We start from the raw sequence: 16,671 nt of genomic DNA, 5'->3' as shown, positions 1-16,671 counted from the left end.
TGAATAAAAGGATAGCCTTTGCTTCAGAGAATTTTCAAGCTAAATACCAAATAAGACAAGAGATGACAAATAAGCACAGACAAAGGGAAAGAATCTAGGAGGCAATTAACAGATAAGATCAATTCTCACCTTCCTCCCCTTCCTAACCTCCTGTAGGAAGTTACAGAGAACTTTGGAAACACCACGGACCTCAGATTATTGTCTAAGTGTAAAACAAAAGCATGATTGTATCTGTTCCTGGCATATTAGCCATAACATGAAAGATGCTTTGGGCTGGATTCATCTGGTCAGGTGAGAATATCTTAAAAAATGGATATGACTATCTAAGCCAGTTTTCTTGACCTGTCTATAACCAGTAGAGAGAAACAAGCAATTGTAGGGCATCACCCATTTCATTCTAAGGAGAGTGCTAAGACAGATTAGATGAACTGCACCCTGAAAATGCCTCTGTCTTCCCATTGACTGTAGAGGTAGCCAGAGCAACCAGCTTGGACATTGGCCATCTGTACCGCAGATGTCTAAAGTTGGGAGGAGTTGAATCCCACTGTGGTATCTTTCCTCCTTCTGTGCACTTGTGCAAGGGTAAAATATCAATAACCTGTACTTCTTGACAGCTCATTGTTGAAGTGCACACGGAAGTTTGCATGAACAAAATAATTCCTGAGTGTTGAAGCAGGGAGTGATCCCCTGAAGCATTTCCCACTGTGTTTCTCCTATCTGGAAAGAGGACACATGCACCACCTAGACCATTTGAATGAGGAGATTTTATTTAGTCCTTTCTCAGCTCTTTCCTTTTATAATCTAAGCTTAGCTTAAGAAATAACCTGGACCACAAAATTATATAAAATAGCATCTTTTAAATTTTTACTGGTTTTTGGACTCCTTCCCTGCCCTCTCCCTCCCCCCAGATTTACAGCTTGGACCTTTACAGTCTACTTAGATAGACATCTAGCTTAAATTTGAGACATCACTATGATTCATTGCTGGCCTTCTGAGGACAGCCGTGTAATGTTGCTGGCAGCAAATGGCTACGGTTCTGCCTCTTGAAAGCAGCTACACGTCAGCGATACGGGAAATCACCTCTCAATATCCAGCCCTCAAAGTAACATAAGATCTATGTTGAAGTGTTATTATGTAAATGTAAGCTCTTTTTATTTCTGAAAAGTAACTGTATGGAGGTGGGCAATATTGGCCTGCTTTACTTTCCAATATGGCATTAATTATACTGCACTAGCCAATTTTCCATGCGCTGAGTCACACTGATAACCAAATACCATGTATCATTCCCTTCATTCGTTGCTCTGAAAGTCTCTCACAGCTATGAAACGTATGCTACGCACAGTTCCTTCAGAGGGGCAGATGGCTGTGTGAAGGGATTGCTTAGATGTGTGATCAGAAGAGACCGCCGTGAGTGTGGGAACTGACCTGCTGCGCTATGTAGACCTAGAACCTCATCTGGAAATTTTGGTGAAGCCCAGAACATCACTTTGAGATCTGATGTCTTCAGAAGAATGCCCAGGTGGGTGGAACAGGAGGAGTTTGGGGGAATGACTTTACTCCTCCAAACGTGGTATGAGATGGTGAGTTCTCCGGGGCAGGGGACCATCTCTGCTTGGTCTCGGTGTGGGTTTCTTAGGTGCTGCTGCAATACGGATTGTAAGTATGGTGAATTTTTTATTCAACTGAATGACTGGGCAGCCAGGTTTCTCTGTGCAGCGACAGTAGAGAGTGTAACAGCAACCTGGTAAGCAGCCTCTTGGTAATGTGATAGAAATAAATTGTTTTCTTCAGAATCCCTTTTCCAGCTATGTTTCTCTGTCAGTACTGTCGTGGTTTAACCTCAGTCGGCAACTGAGGTTAGTTAAACCTACTAGGAAGGAAGTTAACTCTATCCCTGCTGAAACCAGGACAAGTGCATTTTTTTATTATCAGCACTGTAGGCTACTTCTTGTTTGCCGTGATTTGATCGGAATTTGATGAACTTCAGCATTTTTTCTGCTTTCATTTGTAGAAAGCAAGCAATAAAGTTCTAGGAAATGTGAAAGCAATTCATAATAGAAATCTGTACTAATAGAAGAGGTGATACAGTGAGCATATGGAATAATGATAATAGCTAATTGTCTGAACAATTATTTCTGTATTAGATAATGAGAGTTGCTGAAATTGCTAGTTGTATAAAGGAGACATCCTGCATTATTGATCAGACTTCTTTGTTTTAGCTGCACTCGAAGTATACATTTCACTTTTACGTGGCTATTTATCAGATCTAAATCTGACATGCAATGATCCATTCATATGGTAATTATTTTTTTTTCACAGAAAGAGCTAAATACTGAAATATGTTTAAAGTAAGGCTGCATTATCTACCTCTCATGGTCTACCCTTATGGTGCAGTAACATATTCACTGACATAATCAGTTTGATCGGTAGTCTGTCTAGTCTAGTGTTTTATCTCTGTCTTATAGTAAGCACTTAATGTTTCAGGAGTCTAACAAAGCTGGTTACTTCAGCTGAGCAATGTTATATGTAACAGGAATAGTCCTTCCTGACCTTGTGAACTGGTTTAGTGATTATATGAGGTGTAGTTACTTTTATTAATTAAAAGTAGAGAAAAAAAATATTGAAATACAATCTCTAAAGCCCTTGAGGTCAAACCTACACATTAAAGACATTTTGTTTGCTGTTCCACAATGCTGTGACAGTTGTAATATTATCTATTCTAATTTTGCTCAAAGGAATTGGATTTCAAATAAACCTATTCCAAAAAGAAGCATGAAAACAGCTAAACAGAAGCCATCATCCTGTTAGTACCATAATTTGCCTAATAACATGCCATGATTAAACATTTTGACCTTGTCAAGTTACAGTAAAAAAGGGGGAAAAAAGTAGATGTATTCCTTATAATCTTACTATTTTTCTTCAGAGGCACAATTTTTACTTAGCTTTGGTGAAATAATGATTATTGCACGTATTTCTGAAGTGCCATCGTCTGTAACATTAATTCCTTTAAAAGCAAAAAAAAAAAGATATGTATTAGTGAACCCTCTTTACACTATCGTTTTAGAATAGGAGAGGCTTTGCAGTCAATTATTTATGTGCAATAAGTACTGAAAGCCTTATTATCTCAGAATAATCAATGCTTGGCTGAAGCTTGAGAACACTAATAGCTAACCTTAGAAGTCCTGATCCAGTGTCATTTGAAATAATGGCAGAACTCCTATTGATTTTAAGCGAAGGAGGATGAGGCCAAAAAGTATTGCTTTGAGAGATAATTTTAGATAATCAGTTGAAAACATCTGTAAAAGAACAGAAAACTTGACTTTCACTCTCTGCATAATACAGTATGGAGTATTTTGGCAAACAGGAGCTCTTTATTTCAGAATGGTGTGTATCTGTATTTTCCATTGTCCTGGGGAGCCTTGTTTAAGTGTATATCTACTGAGCTGGTGTTACTGTGTCTAAGAATAGAGAGATGACAAATGGAACAGTTAGGAGGAAACTGGGAAGGAGTTGGGAGACTCATTAAAATATTGAAATACCTGTGTGTCTTTTTGTTTAACACTCAAGTTGCTTCTTTTTTCCTTGAATTCCCAGCAAATCTTGCTCTCAGTCATTCTGGTGGGACCTTTCGTTGTTATCTCTCCTCAGCAACTCTGATAATTTGCCTGCGTCAGTGCAGAGCAGCTTGTGGCATGTGGGAGCCTCTCTCCTCCTGGGATGCTTGGAAGATAACATGAGAAATGACGGAAGTGACACCTAAAATGCAAGAGAGAGATAGTACCAGTGCTTTGGGATGCCTTCTGGTGCAGGACCTGGTGCGGGCTCGGGCTTGTGGGTGCTGTGTCAGCTTGTAGGGCAGGGTTGGAGAAAGAAGCCAAGGAGGTATTCGAAGATTGCAAGGGCAAAGGGAAGAAGAGTTTCTGGCGTTCGGTAAGCGTGCATGATAGCTTCCATTCTCAGAAGGGGGGCTGCTGTTTTCTGAGTTTGCATGAATGATGAAGAGTGGATTTTGGCTGCATTTGCAGGAAGTTCTGAAATATGATTTAGTTGTTATTATTAAAAAAAAAAAAATCCTCCAGAACTCAACCTGCTTGTCCATCCAAGCCAAAAATGCTATCAGAACTTCATTTTAAAGGTTGTTTCTTCTCATTTGCTTATCTACAAAGAATAGGAAAATCAAGAAAGAAGGCAGGAATGGTTCTGAAGAATGCAGCAGTGATTAAAAAAAAAAGTAGGTGTGCTCTGTCCTGACCTTTCTGCTGGTATATAGTATAGCAAACCTTGTATTACCCTTATTAAAAGTAGGTAAATTCTGTTTAATAGTGCTAATCTGTGACCACACTTGGGGGTGTGTGTCTGTTTATTGATAAAGTGGAGTTGTTATTTTTGAATAAAAGAGTTTATTTTCTGAAGCAAGGGAGCTCTTTCCTATTCTTTTACTGACAGTGCTGGGGGATGCCCTGCAACTCTGCTGAGTGGCAAAGTAGAAGAGCTTTCCTCTAGCAAGGAAGAGGCAGCATCAGGAAGCAGCCTGTAGATAAGCAGATATCGCTAAGTAGGGAAGTAGGACAGATACCCTGAGACAGCATCTGGCAGAGCAAGGGAAGAGACATGAACCCTCCCTTCCAGAGAAAGCCAGAGAAGGAGCTGTAGGGACCCAGCTCCTAGAAAAGAGCCAAAAGTTGTGAAACTCATAATGCTTAGGTGCTGAGCTCACACTGATTTCAGTCTTAACAAATGCTATATTTAGTTTAACTTATGCCCCTTAATAGAGTCCCAGACCAATTTAGGAACACAGTGGCCTCCAAGAAACTTGAAAATTTTAGCACTTTGTTGCTTTTTTCCACCTCAGAATGACTTTTTCTGCTCCTACAAATAGAAAACAAAATACTGATCTTGGCAAAGAATATTCGATGGTCCAGTTTGGCATATATATTTATCTATCTTTTCATCCATATACTTATGTAGACCATAAAATCATAATATCACAGTGTAGCAAAAACCTGTAAGAGTATTACTAAGTGATTTACGAATAACCTGTTTAATAAACTAGAGGGTTTTTTTTCCCCCTCTGAAACAGTGAGCCACATTCTCTCATTTCTCATTCAGTCACACATTAAGACAGATTTGACCAAGTATTTTTAGTTGGAGATTTGGAGCGGCTAAAGTAAGAAATCCTCTTAATAAAAATAGGAGCTTTTTTTAAACTATCTTTTATACCAGTGTAATTCCACTGACTTCACAAGATTTATTCCTAATACATTCTGATAGGAAAAGAGTACCAGGTTGTGGGCACTTTTATTTTTCTTTTATGCTGTGGGGGTAACTTTGTCACTGTGCTTGAGTCTTTCTAACGAAAGAACTATTTTGTATAGCATTTCCCATTTGATGACATACTACAATACATAAGTAAATAAGTACCATGTATGAATATACAATACAATCATTACTTGTTTTCCTGATGATGAAGATGATAGTTTTCTGTTTTTTGTGAAGCATCACAAGTCATCCTGGGTTTCCCATAGGACTGCGAGCTGAGGTGAGTATGAAATGGGCAGGACAGAGCCAAGTCAGAGGCACTCTATAAACTTCAGCAATTTTCATCGATTTTGCTTTGAATGACAAGAAATATTAAGCTTCTGTCTTCCAGGGGAATATTTCTCAGTAAACTGTGTTTACCAATAGCTTTCAAATTTGAACCTTATGCTTTTGTTATTAAATGAAACAAGACCATAGGGAGAGAGATTTTTTTTTTTAATTTATCTTTTATTATACCAGCTCATATTGTTGGATAAAAAACAGACAAACTTCCAGGTGGAGAAATCCATCTTCAGTTTTGAAACAGAAGCCAATTTCAAGCCAAGTGTAGGCTGGGGACAATTGTTTTGAGTTTAACTTTGTTATAGTGATCAGTTGAACAAATAGAAGAGAAAAAGGTGTCCGACACCTTGAAGCAGACGAGGATGTTAGTGAAGGCAGAGGTGATCAGGTTGCGATAAATGTGTCTGAAACAGCTACCAGAGTCTGGGGGTGCTGCTGTTATTAAAAAGAGAGTTGAGGCAAGGGACAAGAAAACTGAATGGCAGAAATCTGGACAGGTGTGATTCACCAAATCCAACTATACAATAAACATTTTGGGAGAGACTGATTGAATCGCTAATCAAAGTCTCATTTTCATAGGAACACAAGAAGCTATAGGGGTCTCTTTTAATAGCGCATCTCCAACAGTGAGTGACAAAAAGTAGGTGCGTAAAAAGTAATTTTAAGCCTTTGGATGTTTAGGAGTTTCTTAAAGCTATAAAATATTTGTAAAGCTCTAAGGGTAGGACAGTAACTATCAGTCCAAGCTAGTTACCCTGGGCTCTCAATTGTGAAAAATAGGCACACTGGAAAAGTGACTTAATCTTGTATCAAAATAGATGTTTAGGGCTATTTCTTTCCATTGACTATAAAGGCAGTCTAGATCGAGTAACTCGGGTTTAGGCGGTTAACTTCTGAAGTGAACTTGTGACATCTGAAGTGAATCTGCCTCAAGTCTCCAGGACTTGAAAACGCAGTAGGGTTGCAGGAATGGCCTTGAGCACTGACCCAGGACTGTCTGCATTGCCAGGGGCTGTTCCCAGTAGGTGCTTGGATGTGCGCCTCCCCTTTGGGAAGGGAAGAGTTGAGTGGATGCAAGCCCTGCAGTGCCGCTTGGCCTCGGTGCCAGAAGGCAGAGTGGGACCTGTACTGTTTAGTCAGCATCGACACAGACTCTGTCATTTGAAATTGAGGACTTAAAAGTCCCTAAGCCTTAAAAATCTGCACCCTGGTGCAGTTTTCAGAAATGCCTCCATTGCATTAGCTTTACTCTAAGAACAAGATGAGATCTTGCCAGAAATCTTATCTTTATAAGGGTAATCCTTCTATATTTATCCATGCATTCATTCTCTGGGCATTAAATTCAAATGGAGATTATTCTTTTAAATGTTTGTATGGATCTCTGCTGCTCTTTATTTTGCTATTCTTTGCTAAAACAATGCCATTGCTGTGTTTTATGTGTTTTAAAAGAAATATTATTCTCCAGTTTAATAAGAAGTGTTAGGAAACCTTAGTAACTCTTCCTTTTTCAAAATGAGATTCTGTTCACTGAAAACTGCACCAGATGACTGGATGCTTGGTATTTGAGTTCCCCAGGAAACTCATACAGCACTGAGTGTGCTCGCAAGCTGACCTTTCTTTCATTATATAAGAAAAACAATAATCTTTATGAAAGTCAAGTCAAAGATAAGATCAGCATGGTGGGCTGGTAATTACATAAAGTAATGTTCAGTCATTAGATAAAATGTACAGTTGATCCTATGGCTTAGAAGTGGGCGAGGAATATGATCTAGCTTTACAGGTATAAAAGAAAGATGCAACTTTTTCACACATCAGTTTTGGGAACGTCAAGGACAGCTCACCTTCAAATACCATCCTGCAGTTTCTCAGCTGTCTGATTTATTCGTGTTGAACAAGGGAGGTAATACATTTTTAAATTTTTGTTACTGTTAAAGAGGAACAATTCCATATTTATTGACATTCTCTTTCCCTTCTCTCCAAAAGTTTTCTTCTCCTTCCATTCTGTCCAAGTTTTTACTTTGAAAATTAACTTAAAGGTTGGTTTGGGACTAAACAATCAGTGCTTGGGGCTAAGCTAGCTCTGCAAGTAAAAGAAAATGAGGTTCTAGAATTGTATTGCAGCTAAATGTTGATATTTTGTGATTTCTGATCGGGTCTGGTAATTCTTCATCAGTAATTTTGTGTTTTTCTCCTGGTTAATGGTGTTGCTGTCAAATGTTACACAACCTGTGGTACTAACTCATCTTTTAGAGACTTTAAATTGCCAGTCACGATTAAATATGTTAAGGGAAGGAAAAAAAAATATGTTAGTGAAGATTTCTCAGTCTCCAGCGGTTTGCTAACAGGTTACTGTGTACATGACACCGGGCTGCAGGTGAAGCGCTGTCACTTGTAGTTTGTCGTTGCTGTGACACAGCTGTACCTCATGGCCAAGCATCCCAGAAAGAAATGAACATGATGTACAAAGAGTTTAACTGCTGTTGGGTATGACAGCACCACCGTCACCCTATGGAAATGTATGGAGGGACGTCCCAAGTTAACGCAAAAACATTAGGTTATTTCGTACAATCAGTACAAAGGATGCCTGTTGAACAGAGCTTTCTGGCATGTCTGTGCCAGGACATGGACCACAGAGTTAGACGAGGGATTCTGATCCGGTGGAGCTTGACATGAATGTAAAGAGTCCCATCCGTACCTGAACAGAAGACCTGTTTGCAAATACAGATGATCGCCTGTCTTTATGATGGTAACTGATAATATGACAACTTATTTACTGAAAAAGACAAGATATTGCAAATAATGGGGTGAGACTTTAACTGCTGGGGAAGACTTAAAATTACCATCTTTCCAAAGAGCTGCTGAAATTTATGCATTATATAATGTTCCAATAGCTTAAGAAAGACAATATTTAATAGAGCAAAGTAAAAGCTTCCTTTGATTTGATGGTGAGATGACATGAGTGGTGTAGACACTAACTGGGTTAGCAGTGTGGGCACAGTCAGAAAACCAAGTAAGACCATCAGGCAAAATGGCTGTTGCATTGGAATAGTAGAGAAGATCACATCTGGGTTTTATTGACAGGTATCTTTGGTTTTTTTTTGTATGAGCCTGACAGTCTGACTCAATAGAGGAAGTGCAAGACTGCAATTTCAATTCCCCTTTTGGTTAATGTAATTTAAACAACTTCCCTCTGGGATTACCTCAAACCCTTATAATGTACCAAATCATAGCATTATGTGTTCTTAGAAAAATTAGGACGGAGAATGCCACTGTGCCTTCTGCAAAGAGCATGAAATCATGGAATAATCAGTCAAGGGTTGTGGTGTTATTCCTGTGGCTGGCGTCTTATTGGAGCTGTTCGAGCATCCATGCTCTCAAAAGGCTCAGGATGATGTGGGAACAGGTTGTTTGGAAAAGGCTGTCTGTCTTCTCCTGCTGGTGCATGAGCCCCTCCAGCCGGCTCCTTGCACTCTAGGGTATGTCCCCTTGGATGGAGCAGGACTTGACATTAAACTGTGGGATTGTGTCCCAGTGCAGGCAAGTCTACCATCAGTCATGCCCCCTCTGTGGGGCTGGAAAGAGCATATACAGTAAATAACCTTAAAAAAAGCCTTACTTGCTGGAGGGACGGATCCAGGCAATTTATTCAGCGCAACTCCATAGATGCACCTGAGCTCAGTTCAGTTCCCAAAATGTTTGGCAGGACCATAGGAGTCTGTGGATCTCAACAGTGTGAAGGACCACCTTTCTCCTGCGGACACAGGTTACTTTTGTCAAGGGAACAGGGCGCAGAGAGCTGGCAGCTGCTTCTCAGAAACCTGAGAGCCATGTTCAATGCTTCTGTGGGACTACCATGTTAACAGCATCCCCTGTTTCCTTTGCCACCTGTTGATTAACATCAGAATACTATTTCTTGTACTCAAATGGGTTCTTGGTAAAAGCCCAAGCAGAGGTAGTAACTACAGGTTGCATTCAGCCTGCATGCATACATACCTACATACACTGAACTAGCTTTTTGATACCTCTTCCAAATGCTTCTTTCCAGTGCTTCCACAATTGCTGCCAATGGTTTTTCTTCCTGTTCATTGTTGGCTGCTTTTAACTCCTTTATCCTCTGTTTTCTGCCAGCATGGACTGACTTGCTGGGCAGGTGGGAGGGAGGAGGTGAATTTACTTGTACCCAGCACCCAACCCTTGCCACCCATTAATTGCAACCTCATTGGCCTCTTAGCCATTCAGTTTAGCTGGGCTTCAGATCAGTCTCTTACCTCTAGTTTTTGCTGTCTTAATTAGAAAGAGGCTTGTTTCCACTTTTGTGCCTTCATTCATTGCACTGGAGACTATTGCGCATCAGTCTTGCTCATAAACTTTGTTTCTTTCCACTTTGCTAACCCCAGTCAGGCAAGGGCCGTGTTCTCGTCATCCTGCCTTTGGTCTCAGCCTCATCTGCCTGGGCATGATCTTTTTCTGACTGCTACAAGGATGGAGCTCTCTTTGATTTTGTTTGTATCATTGTCCTGGTTTCAAAGCTACCTTGTAGGGCCCGTGCTCTGCTGCAGTCTGAACTGCTACCTTTGATGACTGCGTTGTACATCTGTTTGATCAGTGAACCAAGACTTGCTGACCTGTCTGTAGCAGCCTCGTGTCCCCATATATCTCTGGGAATTTGTACAGTGATGGAGTGTCCTTCTGCTAATCAATATGTCTCTTTGTACACATCCCAGTGCTCCAGGTCCACTCTCAGATAATCATACCAGGCAAGTAGCTTCACTCCCTGGACCACCTCAAGTTTGCCTGTCCCTGCAGATGTGAGCAGGCATTGTTTGAACATTTGCATCATTGTGGCAGTCATTGCAGGGATTCTGCTGGGTAGGTGCAAAATCTGAAAAGAAATATGTTTCCATTATGCAAAAGCTATCTTTGTTTAATTATACTTTCCCGTCTTGATTTTCTGCCATCTTTCCTGGTTAGGGTTGTCAGTGCCTTCTCTGATCACTATAGCATGCTTAAATAACCTCTACACCAAATCTCAAGATCAATTTCTTTGTTGCTTGCATTATTGTCCTTCTCATTGCCACCTCATTTTTAGAAATATTTGGTGCCAAAATTTGATCTGTCACTGGAGGATATTTATCATGGAGTAGCAGCATTGACTGATGTATTTGGAAGAAGAGAAGCTCTTAAGTAGTTAAGGATTGAATGCTTTTTTTTTTTTTTTTTTTTTTTTTTTGCTTGCTAGGCACAGAGTAGCTTTCCGTATCTAAAATGTATATAACAGTGTTGTCAGCTTGGGGCCTTATCCCGCACATTAGTCATTAGCACATCATGCTCTTGTGTGACAGTTTCAGTCTTTTAAAGTCAAGGGATCAGGTGGTCTATGCAGGCATAGAAGAAATTGTTCAAAAGATCCAGTTGCAAGAATCCGGAGATGCTGTCAGCACTGCAGTTCAGACACAGCCCAAACGAGCTGTCGGTTAGCTCCAGGCATGGCCTGGGGAGGTGACTGCAGAGGTGGAGAGATCTGCATGATCAGATAACGTTTCTGAGAAGGCAGGTAAAGAGTTTGGTGATTAGGAGCTGCGGGCTTGGGATGCAGCCTGGGGTGCTTGTCTGAAGCCCGTCAGGAACAACTGGGGCTGGTGAACCAGGCACTGCTGCACAGCCAAGGACCATCTCTTCAGGGTGAAGGTGAGCAGTGCTCAGCCCAGAATCCCTCACATGATAATCTGCAAGGGCAGGGAAACTCCCCCTGTTGAAATGTGCTCTGTGTCTCAGCAATAAAAAGACCCTGAAACTCAGTCCTCCAAGGCAAGGCTGTCCCCGGCCAGCCAGGTTGGGTGAAGGAGTGTTGCTGTCTCTGTCACCTGCACAGGCTGCCCCGGCTAGGGAATTTAATACTTCAGCATCCTTTGTACAGCTCTTTTCTCCATGGACCCACTTTCTTGACCATGGGATATAACTAATTCCTGTTCATTTCTAAAGGAAGGGCTCAGGTCTATGCTTTGGAAGAAAATAATTTTTAAGGGGGAAATGCTGTTTTCCGAGTGAGAGACTGGGCCAAAACGGTCTTAGACTGAGCACAATGAAATTGTCAGTACAATATGGAGGCTTAGTGCTTGAGAAGGAAGGTTACAAACTTTGTACCTAAAATACTACATTTTAATGCTGACAAGAGCAGAAGTGAGGTTCAGTATTCTGTTTTATGGGTTCATCGCTCAGATGAATCCAAGATTTTTAAAAGTAGCATTAGTTGACCAGACGTTTATAACATGACGATCCAAAAATGCTTGTGGCATCTTCAGCCTAACTCAGATCCTGCCTGACTTTCCAGTAAGGCAGGTCCTCCCAGGCCATGCCACAGGCACATGGGAGTTCTCTGGCTCAAAAGAAACACCAGTTTCTTATGACCAGTTTATGACCAGTTTTTTGTCTCTGACCAGGCTGGTACAAAATGCTTCAGAATAATTTTAAAGGTCCTGTGGTAATTGCCAAAGAGCATCCTGCTGATCTGCAGGTAGCCCTTACTTAGTACATCTGATGTTTGGATACAGAGAGAACTGAGGTTTTGTGTGTGTGTCATCCCCGCCCCGCCGCCTGAAATCTTATTGTGACTAATAATGAAAAAAAGTAAATTCATTTAAAAAAAAATCAAGCAGAGAATTTGGGATGATACTCGTACAGTTGCAACTTATATATCCTGCATCTTTAATGTTATGGTTCCCCCAGTTATTCATATCAGAGATACGCATTGCCCTGTGGTATAGATTTGATCTGGATCAAATATAGCCACACAACTGCATTTCTGTTGAATTACCCAGAGAACGTGATATGCTATTTATGGCCACTTCATCTTGTGCGCTAGCAGTAGAAGGACAGATGTGCCGTGCTGCATGTAGCCTTCTTGCACAAAATTAATCTATTGAAAAAATCTGTAAAAGTACGAGCTGACTGGGGTGTGTTTATACCAGAACCCAAAAGTCAATTGCTGCATCGGTAAAATGAAGCCTAAAAGAAATCTTGGTCCAGAATGTTGCAGCGATGCTGAACTCCCTGGGACCACCCTGACCCTGAGCTGCCCTGACGAGGCCTCCGTGCGATGCAGGTGGCTGTTTCAAGCCCTTCTGAGCTCTCTCTTGGCACCGTGTCTCCTCGGGTGCTCTGGAGCACAGCATATAGTGCCTCTCTAATTACAATGGTCGGAGGAGCTTTCTCCCACCGAGGGACAGGTCTGTGAAAATCTGTTTATGGGGACTTTGGCACTGAAGAGGTCAGTGTGTGGACAAATAATCTGACTCTTGGTTCAGGAAATTATGTCCTGATGTGAAATTATTTCCCCTGAAATTAGTCTTTTCATAGCCCAGATTCTGCAGATTCTTTCATCCTCTCCATAAGCATTTGCTGGCTTTATCCATTCTACCATAAATATTAGGCAGTTACGACGTTTGAAGTTTATGTGCTGTGGTTTATGTTAATATTCAGAAAAAACTGTTAAGGCCAGAAAAAGAGGCACAATTTTGTTATGGTGAAGTCAATTTTCTGATCCTATAAAATGCACATCAGTACACTGCATTTTCAGTTTCCGATCCTGGTTCTAAATTGTCTCTGTTACTTGCACTGAATGCTGTATCAGTGTGTAGCCTAGATGCTGGTACTTTACCCAATGCGAAACAGTCCCTTAAAAATGTATTTATTTGTATTTCCAGAAAGATCATGGATTGCTACGGGAAGTATGCAGCTGTCACTTTGACCATTTTGTCTGTATTTCTGCATCTTCTTCATGCTTTCCCAGATGGAGAGTTTCTCATGCAGGGTAAGCTGCTTTCAGCATTCAGAAATAGGGCAATTGTTCGTAAAGAGTATTAATTAAACTTTCACATGTTTTATAAATGTGGTCATAAATCTTATCATTCAGTTGCATTTATTGACACTGAGCTATGAAGGTATGATAAATCAAGATAATTTTGCTATGAGTATACTTCCTATTTCTTCTCTAAACTTGATTCCTCCAGGTCAAGAGTCTCCCAGATGACTGTGTCCTCATGTTGGCATGGGTGATCTTAATCCTTGAAACATTATCAAATAGAAACGTTTTGGTTTCTTGTACACCTGAGATCTAAATGGCAACGTAACATCAGGAACAGCAGAACCATAGTTTCTCCTCATAATATGCAGAATATTTTTCCTCTGTAGATCCCAGAATATGGGATCTTGGTGGTGTAGCATTCTATGAAAGAGGCATATTAGGAAGATTTTAGGGGTGTTTTGAAGGTTGTGGTTGTTTTTTTTATTCAGCCTCGAACTGAATGTATAAAAATGTGAGCTACAAAAATCTTGGGATCACTGGGCATTTTTAAAACTCTTGATAACAGAGTCTTGCCTGAAAACAGGCAATATTTAAGAAGCACTACAAATCCTGCTGGTGCTATTTAACTATCTGTAGCTAGTAGGAAGTTTTCTAGGGACAGCTAGTATAGTAGAAAAAAACCCTCCATATATCTGTATATCTATATAGTATATAGAAAAAAAACCCATACAAAAAAACCCTCCACAACTGTCAACAAAATTAAGTTAGAAAACCAGAAAAGATACAATGATGCTTGTGCCTCATCTAGAAAGCCACACTCTAGTTTTACAGACGGTGTGTGTTGCTGACTTGAAGGACCCTAAAGAGGAGAGCTTTGCTGTCTGTGCTTTTCTGTTCTGCAGCCATCAAGCAGCAAAGTGTGGCCAGTGCTTCCTCTTACCACCCACACTTTCCCTTTATTTATGAAAATGAAAATACAGCTGGAGACCAAGTAAAAGTCTCTTCCTTATATTTTTATGGCAGGTTGTCCAGAGTGCAAGCTAGGGGAGAACAGATTCTTTTCCAAGCCAGGAGCACCCATTTACCAGTGCACTGGGTGCTGTTTCTCCCGGGCCTATCCCACTCCGATGAGGTCCAAGAAGACCATGCTCGTTCCAAAGAACATTACATCAGAAGCAACGTGCTGCGTAGCAAAGGCTTTTACCAAGGTGAGGCTGTGAATGAGACCCATTTAAGCTTGTTTTAGGATGCAACGTTTAGCTGAACCAGTGAATAGAAAAGAATATGTTTTTGCTGGAGGACATTGGAGAACTATTTGAGGGAAACATCCTTGGCATTTATACCCTTTGCTCTTGGGTTCTTTCTTTTTTCTAAAGAGGAAATTAAAAAGTCAGCCAGTACCGAGTCTGATACTCAGCTGGGATGTGGAAATTGATGCAGTGTCACTGACTTCAGTGAAACTACTTTGACTCATGACACCCGAAGTTCTGGTGGTGGACTTGTTGTCCCCTTGCTTTTAACTCTCCTGGATGTGCACCCTCCCCTTAAGTGCTATGCAGTGTGTATTTGATTTTAGTCATTTTCCTTGTGTCTTTCCTGCATAGGCAGGAGTTCTCTGGGAAGGTGGCTGGTCAATACTATCAATTATGTATATGGGAATGAGGGACCAAAACCACCTGTGCTCATTAGATTAATTGAGGTTGTGTTTACTTTTAATAGTACAACCAAGAGGGAACTGTAAACATGTGCAACTACTTTGAGCATTTAATACTCTCATCTGGAAGGTTCTCTTAAAGAGAGATTCTGCTAAAGCTGATTATTTTGGGAGTGATTCAGCCCCAGGTGAAGAAACCTTAAATTTTATTGAATAAATGGTGAGCTAGTTGAAACAAGCTAAGGTGTCTATCCTGTGGTGATCTGAATCAGGCTCATTAAGTGTGTTGACTAGAGGCTCAGTTCAGTTACCACTTATGGATTTGGTGCCATTTGAAATACCCTGGCGTACTCAGGACATCTGTGTATGGCTGGCAGACACAGGACCCATAAAAGACCTTCTGGAGTGGCAGCTGGAGGCTTGGTGGGATTCCCTCTGACATCTTAAATGGCAGTTGATGGCTCTGTGTGTGCAGCTGAACAGAGCGCTGGGTCTCCACTGGCTGTGATGAGAGCCCAGATACCTGACTTACCTATAGACACCTACAGCTGAACCTGGCTGAATCCTGGCTCTTCATCTGAGTAGAGCGTAGATCTTTTTCTAGACCACTAACATTATACTTGCCCTGAGGCAGCAACTAGAATTTGGTCGAGATTAAAAATAAAAATGACTCATCGTGTTTGTGGTCTCTGTTTTTATAATCCCCATGTGAAAAATTCTGAGGACATTTCCTGATTTTTCATAGATTGGTTACTTGACACTTTTTGAAAATTAGACACTTTAAGAAGTGCCAAATTAAGGACACCAAACTATGTCACTATTGAAAACTTTCTCTTTATGGCTCTGAAAGCCACTGATGATGCAGCTTCACAGGTTGGCGTTCAGAGGCTGCTCTAGTATACTAACCCCAAAGAGCCTGTGTACTTTGTGGTTAACAAAAAGGCTTCAGCCATCTTTTACTTGAGAATGCTGTTTTTACTGTCTAGCTAATCCTAATTATTTGTTATGTGTGTGTGTGTTCTTTTTTTAAGATTACCCTTAAGGACAATGTGAAGATAGAGAACCATACAGATTGTCACTGCAGTACCTGCTACTATCATAAATCCTAAAGCCTGTCCCTTTGTTAATGATCAAGGACAACGGTGAATGGAATATTTGTTTTTCAGCTTTTATAGCACCAGTATGGAAAATCTTATGTTTTCTGGTCAAGACACTGGGTAGACCTTTGAATAAGATGGATGGCTGTTTTATTTCCTCTTTGCTTCTTCATGCATTTAAGTAAGTTTAATTATTTCCATTAGGGATGAAATACAGCACTTGCATGACAACCGAAGGCTTGATCTATTTTTAAAATAAACTGTCAGTTAAATCATCAATGTTTCTTGAAGAAAAATGATGATTTAATAGCTTAAAACAAAACAAAACAAAAAAGATTCTGCTGCAGTTAATTTCTAGATTTTTTTTTTGTGGGAGAGGGAGGGAAGGAGGCAGGGAGGGATGGGAAAGTGGACAGAAAAAGAAGCAATAATTTCCCCTTATACATCTAGTGATTAGATTTTTTTGAAGACTCAACATTTTGTTTCTCCTGTTTCTCTTCCATTTTTTCTTTACC

At 40.5% G+C, this 16,671-nt stretch overlaps 1 protein-coding gene across 1 annotated transcript; it reads left to right on the top strand.

Annotated features, from left to right (window-relative positions):
- The first annotated feature begins 1,498 nt into the window (after positions 1–1,498).
- On the top strand, positions 1,499–16,168 carry CGA (glycoprotein hormones, alpha polypeptide). Its single transcript, XM_076335453.1, has 4 exons — positions 1,499–1,519; positions 13,305–13,411; positions 14,429–14,613; positions 16,091–16,168. Exons 1-4 carry the CDS (start codon positions 1,512–1,514, stop codon positions 16,166–16,168), a joined length of 378 nt encoding a protein of 125 aa, XP_076191568.1. The 5' UTR covers positions 1,499–1,511.
- Positions 16,169–16,671: the final 503 nt, after the last annotated feature.

Source organism: Aptenodytes patagonicus, chromosome 3, assembly GCF_965638725.1.
Source record: "Aptenodytes patagonicus chromosome 3, bAptPat1.pri.cur, whole genome shotgun sequence".
In the NCBI taxonomy this organism is placed as follows: domain Eukaryota; kingdom Metazoa; phylum Chordata; class Aves; order Sphenisciformes; family Spheniscidae; genus Aptenodytes; species Aptenodytes patagonicus.
The sequence above is the reverse complement of the archived record's forward strand: the minus strand, read 5'-3'. Positions and strand labels throughout refer to the sequence as shown.

Coding starts and splice junctions, on each gene's coding strand:
- CGA (XM_076335453.1), top strand. Junction 13,412..14,428: donor TGGAGAGTTTCTCATGCAGG/GTAAGCTGCTTT, acceptor TTTTTATGGCAG/GTTGTCCAGAGTGCAAGCTA. Junction 14,614..16,090: donor TAGCAAAGGCTTTTACCAAG/GTGAGGCTGTGA, acceptor TCTTTTTTTAAG/ATTACCCTTAAGGACAATGT.